The sequence below is a fragment of the Magnolia sinica genome, chromosome 16 (genome assembly GCF_029962835.1).
Source record: "Magnolia sinica isolate HGM2019 chromosome 16, MsV1, whole genome shotgun sequence".
Lineage (NCBI taxonomy): Eukaryota > Viridiplantae > Streptophyta > Magnoliopsida > Magnoliales > Magnoliaceae > Magnolia > Magnolia sinica.
In genome coordinates this window covers 72,176,430-72,187,473 of record NC_080588.1, presented here as the reverse complement: position 1 = coordinate 72,187,473, position 11,044 = coordinate 72,176,430, and the positions used below count along the sequence as shown (strand labels likewise).

Here is an 11,044-nt window from a genome sequence, read left to right as displayed (position 1 = left end):
GTAATTGAGTAAGGGTCACTGAGAATACAACCTTCAACGCTTGACAGTATAGGCTTGTTAATTGAGAAGAATGGTGTCGCCAATCAAGAACACCAAAACAAGCCAATGCCTAAAATGAACATTTTAATTGAAAGTAAACTATCATTTTAAATTTTTTTTATGAGAATGGTGCGTATGAACCCACACTCTTTTTCTCTCTCCACATCTTGCAAACTGCACTCTTGTTCTTCTGGGCTTGAAAAATAAAGGTCCAGAGCTGGCCCATTTAAAAATCTAGGCCTGGCCCAATTTAAAAGCCCACCTCCTTCTCAACAACAAACACCCTTTCAGTACTATTGTATTTTCAGTATGGACCGTTGATTGCCAACCACTCAGACTGAAGAGTGGCACATCTGAAATTAATATTTAGGGAGAGGGCAATTGTATAAGTGAACCCATATAAATAGTCAGAAAGCTCTGTTGAATCCCCACGAGAAGGAAGTCCCATGAATGTCCAAGTTACAAAAAGCCCTGAAAAGAGTTGATAATTACGAATAAGATGGCTCAACTACAAAACGAGATGCTGGTCTTCTCTAACTCCGCCATGTATACCCAAATCCCACAAGGTAAGTTCTGTAAAATGTGATCCCCACCGTTCACGTTGCAAACGAGTGTGATGATCAGAACCATTGATCACATGGTCCACCATGTGGATGGGCTGTATATCAAAATTGGTAGTTCTCATCATCCAATCCTTTGCTAGTTTTCCCACTGAATGTGGGCCGTCGCTAATTCTTCAGTCAGATTTGACTGGAACGTCCAGTGATCAGACGGCCAAGATTGTCTATCCACCTTTCTTGCTGTGCTATGGACCATCCAGATCACCGTCTAGATCACTCTACGAGTTTTTCTATGTTTTCTAAGTATTACTTGATATTTAAAAAGTAGAAATAATATATAAATAGCCATCTGTGCTGAGACAAGGTCTCTCAATTTCATTTCTGTGTTTCACCATGTTTGAGTTGAGTCGAGTTTTAACTTGAGTCGTGACCAGGTTGTGTTTTTCTTGGTGAAATCTGGTTGAATTGAGTCGAACCAGGTGAGTCACGCCAGAGCGGTTTTCAACTTTTATGCTTTGCTCTACATGAGTGGCAGAGGATCTTGATGCATCATAGACCATCCTAAGGGTGGCAATGGATCGGCCAAGATTTGATTTGGGCTTAATGTTCAAACTATTCAGCCGGGCCCATTTGAAAATTTCATTTCTCTGAGCCGCGCGTCAAAATTGAATTTATGCTTTTCTAGAACAAGGTATTTCGTAACAGTAGTGGTGGCCGTAACCATTATCATTACGAAATGGACTATTTTTTTAAACCTATTTCAGCTCCATAACTAATGGTTGTGGGGTTGTTATAGGTCTCTCTTTTTTTTTCTTTTTTTTTTCTTTTTTTTTTTGTAATGGTTGTTATGACTCCATAATGTATAATAGTTACCACTGTTACCGTTACGTAATGGCTGTTTTGGAATACTTTTTAGACACATTTGTCTTGTAGATACCTCATTATATGTTAACAAATGTAGTTGAAGTGAAGCGGCGGCAACGGAGGAAGAAAGAGAAAGGAGAAGTGGGAACTAAGAAGAGGAGGCTGAGCAGTGAGCAGGTGAAGTTGTTGGAATTGAATTTTGGTATTGAGCAAAAGCTCGAGTCGACGAGGAGAGATCAATTAGCCCTGGAGCTGGGGTTGGACCCACGTGTTGTGACCATTTGGTTCCAAAACCGGCGAGCCCGTTGGAGGAGTAAGCAAGTGGAAGAAGAATACGAAAGGTTGAAGATGATACACCAGACTGTCCTCATTGACAAGTGCTGGCTTGAATCTGAGGTAGTTTCTCTTGGGTTGCTGGTTTGATTTCGCTTCATCATTGCCCACATGTTTCTAAAGTAGTTCCAATGTTCCAAAACTCGGGCTAGACTCGGAGCTCTTTTAGTTTTTTTGTTTCATTTATGGAAAATCCCTCCTGATCAGAAAATCAGGGTTTTTACCTGATTTTTTGAGTTGGGCTGTCCACAGGTTTGGGTTGGACCAAAGTCTGTCAAAGTCCGGACCATTAAGTAAAATGTAGGCCTGAGCCTGGTGAGGGATGATTATACATGGCCTGGGCTCAAGCTGGGCTAAGGTCGGTTCAAGTCGGATCGCAAAGTAAAACATAGACCTGAGCCCACCTAGGCCTGTGATGGGCAAAATAAATGCATCCGATCAATTTAGAGCTGGGCACAGATGACTTGACTCGACTTGACCCGAATTGAGTGGGTGAGTCGATCTGAACTGAGTAGACTTCGTCCAATCCGAACTCAAACCTAGTCGAGTTCGGGTCACCCAGTAACTCGACTCGACCAAAAATCCGACTTGGTACTGGCTCGGCTTGATCCAAAACCCGACTCGTACGTTTAAAAAAAGAAAAAACCAAATTTGACATTTTAGATTTAAGATGACATGTAACTAATGGAGAGACTGCAATTCCAACAAGTGCACCTAGGTTTTGAGTCGTGATTTCAGCCCAAGGATACCCGCTACACCCGACCCAACTCGGTACCTATGACTGGGTGAGACTTGGTCTAGGTTAGTCCAGGCCAAACCTGGACTCGGATTGGGTAAGGCATGTTGAACTTGGTACTGAGTCGGGTCGAGTTCAGATCAGGTATGTTTCAAAACTGTGTCAAGCTAGGTCAGCCCTAACTCGGACCGACTCGACTCAATGCCTAGCTCTACCAATCATCATGATATATGGCAAAAATACCTTGAAGCTTTGAATGGACGAGCTCAGGCTGGGTAGATGGGCTTTTAGGCACATCGTGAACCCGACCCAATTGATAAATGGCTAAAATTTCAGGCCTAATATTCCAGCCCATGCCTGGGTAAATTGGGTTGAGCCCAGTTCAGCTGAGTGGACTCGGACTCAGTCGGGAACAGTACATGATACCCATTTCAGTACCGCTGACTCGGGCAAGTTAGTCCGATTTACCCCCAACTCTGGGTGAGTCAGGACTCAACTCAGAACCCAAATGAATCGAGACATATTCTTCTTCTTTTTATTATATATAAAGAGAAGATTACTTGGTTGTAGGTCTTGAAACTCAAGGAGCAGATTTCAGAAGCTGAGAAAGAGATAAAAAAGCTCTCAGAGCGCTGCGACAGAGTTTCGGAAGGAGAAAGCAGCTGTAGTCTAACCTCTCCTTTCTCCATGGATGCCCAACACCCATATCTTGGAGATTTTGGAGTTGAAGAAAATGAAGATTTTTTGTACATACCCCAATATTATTATATTGATGACTGGGAGTTGGTGAACTGGTATGGTTTTTAATTAAGGGAATGATCACATATATCCCAAAATCCATCCTGATCCATAACTCAAGTGGGCCACACAAAGAAAACAATATAGGATATTGGATCCACTGAATGGAAGTTTTAAGATGATTTTCGGACCTAGTTTCTCTACTAAATCTTGGTTGTCCATTTTCTATGCTATTAATCTATTAATGGTATGTTTGGAATCATCAGATGGGTCACCATGGTTCATTTCCAATTATACGATTGAATAAACGGCTCATATTAATGATCAGAGACTCCACGTGTCATTTAAAAAAATTGGGGACGTGCTTCTTATGGTGTGTCCCACCTGAGTTTTGGATATGCATGAACGTATGTGATCATCCTCTTTTAATTATGTAAATATAATTCCATGTAAATTACCTTTTGGTTTCTAACGAGAATGTTGTTCTCACTAGCTGTAGTCTTGTTTTTTATCCTGGTTGTTTGAGTGTAGAGATTAAAAACTAAAATTTGCCCTATCAGTGTGGTGGGGCACACCATGTGTGGACCACTATCCCTACCTCTCACTAATTGGATCATTAATTATAACCGTTGGATCTATGATGTACAAATGGCTACTATAAAACATTGAGCAACCAGTTTGCATTCATGATTCAGCAGGAAAACCGACCAGATGGCTAGGATTACACAGTCCATATGATTTTGACCTCATGGTCCATTCTCATTAAGGCTCTCACTAGCTAAATGGTCCACAATGATGAACCAAGATCACAGTACCTGCTGAAAGGGAGAGTACTGTGAATGTTGAAATTTGTAGTTTTAAAGATAAATGTTTCGAAAATTTCATTTCCTGCAAAAATGACGGCTTCCTTGGTCCATGTGTGAGAAAGAGTTGAAGAAAATTTATGATTTATAAATGGTTGTGTGAGTAGTATTTTTACTTAGAAATAGAGGAAGAAATGGCCGGTTTGCGACACAGGCGAGGGTAGTGTAGCTGTAGTAGTGCTAGATTACGCAATTTGCATTTCGCACATATGCATCGTTTTGCAAGACGGTGCGAAATGTGGGAAATAAGCCTGGGTTTTATAGGCTATTGGAAATTGTCGAATCTATAGATCTAAAATCGCCAGCCCTTTTGACAACGGCGAAACAGCCTGAAAATGGATGACCTTCGATTCTCAAACAATTTGAAATGCTCAAAATTTAGTGTCAATGATTATGTTTGTAAAACGTTTTAAACAATTGATGACCATGTAGCAACTGTATACTCCTTTAATGCCTATATAAATTAGACCATCCCATTCTATAATCATCAACTCTAATAGTTCTCATCAAAATTCAATCTGATCTCTTAAAAACATTCTCTTTATAAGAAAAATTGTAAACAACCACTCATCAAGTCTATCAGATGACCAACTGTGTATACCCAGTCCTTGGTTAAATCCCTTCATGATTGTTACACGCAAGATCTGAGAAAGAAGGCACCTGTAACCCATCAACAATCGACAAGGAAGCAAATCAAGCTTTATGATCAACGTCTTTATACATGATTCATCCTGATGTTAAAATTAAATTATTTTATTTTCAGTTTTTCCATTGTATTTTCGAGGTGCAACGGTTCACAAGGTCTCACGTTTGTCACTTTCTTGGATGGTTTTAAGTACGGATGGTGAAAGTTGGCACAGCTGACTTAGAAAACATGAGGCACATGAGGCCGTTTGGACCGTGGTCCACCACATAGAACGTCCGGCCCACCACGTTTTCACGAGTTATCATGGTTGGAACTTTGGGCACATGCCAACATATACATTTTGCAGGGATTCAAAATGCGGCCGGGTAATGCCTCGTACCTGTCACATCTCATTCTGGGGTACAACCACAACCCAAATTAAGTGAAGATTACCAATCCACCAACGCTATTTGTGGGCCCACTTTGACGTGTGCATGACATCCAAACTGTCCAGTAATCAGTCTGATTCAAAACTCAAGTAGGCCACACCATAGTGAACGGTTGGGATGAAGACCCACCATTGAAAACCTTTTAGAGCATATGGGCCTCAATCAAGGCATTCAAAATCGGTTATATCTAACAGTTGTAATGGCCCTTACGTAACTGTAATAGTCATAACCATTACGTGTTACGGGGTTAAAAGGGTTGTAATGGCTGTTACAGAAAAATAGGCCATAATGGTTCCATAACATTTCAATAACAGTTTTGTTTTTTTTTTAAATTTTTCAATGACCGTTACAGTTCGTATTATAACGGTAACAGTAGTGGCCATTACAGCCACCATTACTGTTTTGGAATACCTTTGCCTCGATGTGTTTTTTATATGTTGCTCCCACCGGTATAACGAAAAACCCAAAAATCCGGCAGTTTCAAAACTCAGGTGGGCCACACCAGGTGGTTTTAGGCATGATTTAACGTTTTAGCCCACCTAAGTTTTATATCGGCCTGATTTTTAGGCAGAAGGAGAACTTACAGATTGGATGTCGCACATCACAATGGGCCTCACAGTTCACGTTGTACGTTAAACCCATATGCTTATCTATCAATCAAGTTCGAATCCTTTGGGAAAATAGATCCGAACCATTCATCACTACAAACCTGTTGCGTACCCAAGATCAAACGTTTTAAAAGAGGAAAACAATAAAGGCCATATAGATTATAATTCACTACGTGCCCATGTATGGCCGAAGAGGCAACAATACACTACTTAGATACTATCTGAGGTGGGCCGGAAGCCCAATATCAGATTGATTCGGGGGATCCTAGCCTCTGATCTATGAAGTTTTTCTTATTAAATTAGGACCGTGGACTAATTTTATTCTAACCATCCATTAGGTGTCCATTAATCAGCAGGGCAAGACCGGACATCCGTTCAATGTAAATTTATTTATTTTTAATAATGGTCCATCTAAAGCAAGGACAGTGATTTGAATGGTTTAACTTGAGAATATGAACGCCCCGTATACAACGTGTGAGTGCACGTACATGACCCATCACACGCTGCCCGAGTATCAAAGTTTTTAGGGATGGCAGCTATTTATCCCAAATTTGGTTATCGACACTCATCTTTCTGGACGTGGTTTGGCTAGTGACCCAAACAGCAGCCGGCTAGCTGTGTCAAAGCTCTGTGGGGCCCACCATGATGTATCTGTTTTATCTACGCCGTCCATCCATTTTTTTCATATTATTTTAGAATATGAGCCAAAAAAATGAGGCAGATCCAAATCACAGGTGGACCACACCACAGGAAAACAGTATTTATTGAACATTCACCATTAAAAACTTCATAGGGTCCAATGTAATGTTTACTTTCCATCCAATCTGTTGATAAGGTCAGATAGATCCGGATTAAGGGAAAAAAGAAATATCAGATTCATCCAAAAATTCCGTGGCCTCAAAATTTTTCAAAGGCAAGTGTTCAATCTACACTGTTTCTTATGGTGTGATCCACCTGATATTTGGATCTGCCTCGTTTTTGGGCTCGTGCTCTAAAATGAGCTGGAAAAATGGATGGTTGGCAAAATACATACATCATGCTGGGGGCCCACAGCGCTTTGAAATGAGCTAGCTGGCTGATGTTGGGTCACTAGTCAAACCGCGATCCATCTTTGTATGGTTTCATTTTTATTTTTTAAGAAAGAGGTACTCCGGCAGAAGGGGGTGGAAGATACACGAGCATACGATAATAGCAAACGTGGCATATCTGCTTCCGAAATTAAACGGCCCAGATTATTAGCCCCTTTTACATGGTGTATAACGATGCCCTAGCTACTAGATTTGTAGATATGTAATATGTACTGAACGTATAACATGAAAAACAACCAAGAATTGCAAACATTTTATTAATAATATTATACAGGTTTTTTTTAAATACTACCTCATTGATTTGGTATTCACATCCTCGTACCTGTTTAAGTTAAGTTTTCCTTAAGCTACCTCATTAATTAAGCTAATTGTTAGGATGAGTTCATTAGTTCAAGTTAGGGCCGTACATGAACCGGGCTTGCCCGGTTAACTCGCTCGACTCGGCTTGAAAAAGCTCAACTCGGCCCGATCTAGAATTGAGTTCGAGTCGGGACGGGTCATTTTCTTCAGTCCGAAACTGAGTTGGGCCGAGTTCGGATAGGTCCCAGTTCGACCTAACTCAGTCCGAAACCCAACTCGGTAGGGTAGTGTGTGTGTGTGTGTATGTATATTCAAAACCCTACCCGTCCTTTTTCCCTTTACCCTCCTGGGATAGTTCACCGCCCATCTTTGAAGTGACAGTGACTCATCCACCTCACAGACATATAACTTGAACGGCCAGATTCATGTAAATATAAAAATGAATTATAATGTCCTGACTAGTTAGATTTTTTGTGGATTTTATAGTTCAACTATTTAAATCGTTGATCGAGGGCCTTGTAATGGGACGTGGATTACCTGCCAAAGCCCTTCGTATGAACTTGCTATAAGGTCCGAAACTGGCCCAAACTCGACCCAAACTCGCCCGATTGCTGACCGGGCCGAGTTCGGGCTGGACATGTTGGCCCAGTGACCAGGCCGGGTCGGATTCGGGCTGGGTTTGGCTGGTGACCGGGCCGGGCCAAGTTGAGTCCAGTTCGACTCGAATCAACCCGTTTACACCCCTAGTTCAAGTGTTATTGAGGTACCTATTGCATTGACGTGGCAAAGTTTTATGGCCCCACCATGATGTATATGTTATACATATCCACACCTTTTCATCCATTTTGCAGGATCGTTTTAGGGCATGAGTCCAAAATGAGGCAAATTAAAAGCTCAAGTGGACCACAACACATAAAGTGATGTGGACAATGATACCCACCATCAAAACTTTCCCATGCCCCACCATGATATTTATTTGCCATCCAAACTGAAGCAACTGATAAGGTCACGCAGAGAATGAAGGAAAAAACAGATATTAGTTTGATTTAAAACTTCAGTGAACCCCAACAAGTTTTCGATGGCAAGGTTCAATCCCCACTAATTTCTACAGTGTGGTACACCCTAACTTTGGATCCGTCTCATTTTTTGGGCTCATGCCACTAAAAAGATGAAAAGTGTTAATATAACATATGCATTATGATGGGTCCACAAGACTTTCCCACTTCCACCTTGTACATTAGGTTGGTTGGGTCATCCCCACTATGCTACTAAAAAAATCATAACTATCCAGAATTCAGGTAGGCCATGTTGTAAAACAGATTTCTTAAATCTTGGTTCACCGAAATGTTCGACTAGTCGAAAGTTCCTTCGACTGGTCGAAGACAGTTCGACTCGAAGTCCAACAACGATATATTTGGAAATTTTGGGATGCTCAACCAGTCAAGGGATAGACTTGACCAGTCAAAGAGGTCCTTCGACCGTTCGAAGTCGGGGCTTGACTAGTCGAGGGTTACGCAAACAGTGTGTAGTTTATGCGCGAACTGCGTAAATTTGAGGCAGTTTCTAGAGAGGTGCGTAAGTGGGATTTCCCCATCCATAAATAAGAGTCCTTAGGGCCATTCTCAGGTGTGCTAAGGATTTTTAAAGGGGTTCCTAATATTTCTAAAAGGGTTTTCGGGTTTCTAAAAGGTGTAGTAAGGGTGAGATTCGAGGTTGTTCGAATCGGGTAAGTCTTTTTCCCTTTGTAATTTATGTTTTCATAGTGGATTTCTGTCGCTTTGTGCCGTAGTTTTTTCCCAAAAGGATTTTCCACATTAAATCTTTATGTTCTCTTGTGATTGCTTGGTACTATTTGATTGCTATCCTAGATCCAAATCTATGTGATACCGCAGATCAAATCCTAACAAGCCACACCCTACATAGGTTGAGATTAGTCGCTCACCATTAGTTTTATGTAAGGCCCACGATGGTGTTTAGATGTCATCCAATCCATTCATCTGGCATGCGCCATTGGCGCAAAAGAAATACATAACATTAACTTTTAATCAATGCTTTAAATTCACTGGATACATCATGTGATCACTTTAGAAATGCATGTGGTAGAGATCGCTCATGGCTTACTGGTAGGCTCACAAAAGTTTTCACCACAGAGGTCATAGGTTCAAGTACCCATTTTGGTATGTAGATATTAAATAAATAAATAAATAAACAAGGCAATGTTTATTTTAGTCATTAAGCATCAATATTTGGGCATACAGTGCACATATACAAGATGGGGACCTTCCATTTGTTTGGTTGTACCTACTAATCAAAAGAATGTTCAGGTTTACAGATGGATGGTTGGGGAGTTTGCAACCAATGCAAAAGTATTCTAATTGATGGCTAAGATCATCTACTAGTGTGGTTTTTGCTGTATGGCCTGTCCACCGTACACCACAGTAAATGGAACCATCTTGATACCATGCATACATATCCCAGGTTAAGTGCTTGATTCCTATTTTAGATATTACTGTTTGGCAAAGTTGGGCCATGGCATTTGCTATGAAATAATATGCATTCGTTATGAAGTTTATGATGAGATGGAGAGTGTGATCTCAAATAAATCATCTAAAGTAAAATTAGAAAAAGAAAATTATTATTCATGTCATAATCTTTCATAAGGAAGTATTTATATTTATTTTTCATTTAAAAACCATGACTTGATGGCCTGTTTAGATTGAGAATGACCATGGTAATATAGCGTTATTGGAAAAGTATTAACCTAATTTTAGCACCGTGAAACCAAACACAGCAATTGTTGGTGGCCCTCAAAATTACGAATTCAAAGCCGTATCAATGTGGAAGCAGATTACGTTGATGTGGCAAGGTTATATGGGCCCCACCATGATGTGTGTAATGTCCACACCTTATTTTTACAATATTATTTAAGAGCATGAACTCAAAAATGAGATAGACCCAAATCTGAAGTGGACTATACCACATACAGCAGTGGGGATAATGACACATACCATTAAAACCTTTTTAGAGCCCATGATGATGTCTATTTGTCATCCAACCTATTCATAATGTCACGCAGACTTGGATGAGGGAAAAATATAAATATCAGCTTGATTCAAAACTTCTATGGCCTCCCAATAAGCTTTCAATAGTAGGCATTCAATCCCACCATTTGTGGGGTAGCTCATAGGAAATTTGAGCTGCCTCATCTTTGTGCTCACGCATTAAAATGTTCTTGCAAAATGGATAGGCAACCCAGGCATAACAAATGCATCTTGGTGGAACTTACAAAACTTTGCCTCGTCAATACACCACCAATGAGGTGTGTGGCACAATGATAGTGTATTGATTTAGTAATTTGACATGACATTACCTTAATAAATAAAAAAATCCCATCATACAATTTGATTATCAATAGCAATCCCGAGTGAGCAACCAATTTCTCTAAGGGCCCATTTGGCCGGGGGGATTGGAAGGGATTGAATGGTATTAGGGTGGATGACATGGATTTCTAGGTAATGATGGTGTTGTTAGTGGATTGTCTTGAGATCCATGGGATTGTTATATCCCTGGATTGCTATATCCAGTCTGTTTGGCACGCCCGGCCAATCCCGGGATTAAACCTTCCCAACCTTTCCAATACCCTAACCAAACAGGTCTAGGCAAATTTGAATGGATTAGGGTGGATTGGATGGGATTTAACGGTAATGATGGTGTTATCAGTGGATTGTCTTAAGATCCCTGGGATTGGGATCACATCACCGACTCTGTCTGGCACGCCCGGCCAATCCTGGATTTAACTTCCAATCCCTTCCAATACCATCCAGTCCCTTCCAATTTGACC

At 40.7% G+C, this 11,044-nt stretch overlaps 1 protein-coding gene across 1 annotated transcript; it reads left to right on the top strand.

Moving 5' to 3' along the window:
• The first annotated feature begins 461 nt into the window (after positions 1-461).
• Positions 462-3,820, top strand: LOC131229684 (homeobox-leucine zipper protein ATHB-40-like). Its single transcript, XM_058225669.1, has 3 exons — positions 462-605; positions 1,561-1,859; positions 3,103-3,820. The coding sequence occupies exons 1-3, from the start codon at positions 539-541 to the stop codon at positions 3,337-3,339; spliced, it is 603 nt and encodes a 200-aa protein (XP_058081652.1). The 5' UTR covers positions 462-538; the 3' UTR covers positions 3,340-3,820.
• Positions 3,821-11,044: the final 7,224 nt, after the last annotated feature.

What these genes read in the sequence shown, in the direction of transcription:
- LOC131229684 (XM_058225669.1), top strand. Translation starts at nt 539, where the DNA reads ATGGCTCAACTACAAAACGAGATGCTGGTCTTCTCTAACTCCGCCATG. An exon ending in GTATACCCAAATCCCACAAG is followed by an intron (nt 606 to 1,560) that starts GTAAGTTCTGTA and finishes TAACAAATGTAG; the next exon opens with TTGAAGTGAAGCGGCGGCAA. An exon ending in AGTGCTGGCTTGAATCTGAG is followed by an intron (nt 1,860 to 3,102) that starts GTAGTTTCTCTT and finishes ACTTGGTTGTAG; the next exon opens with GTCTTGAAACTCAAGGAGCA.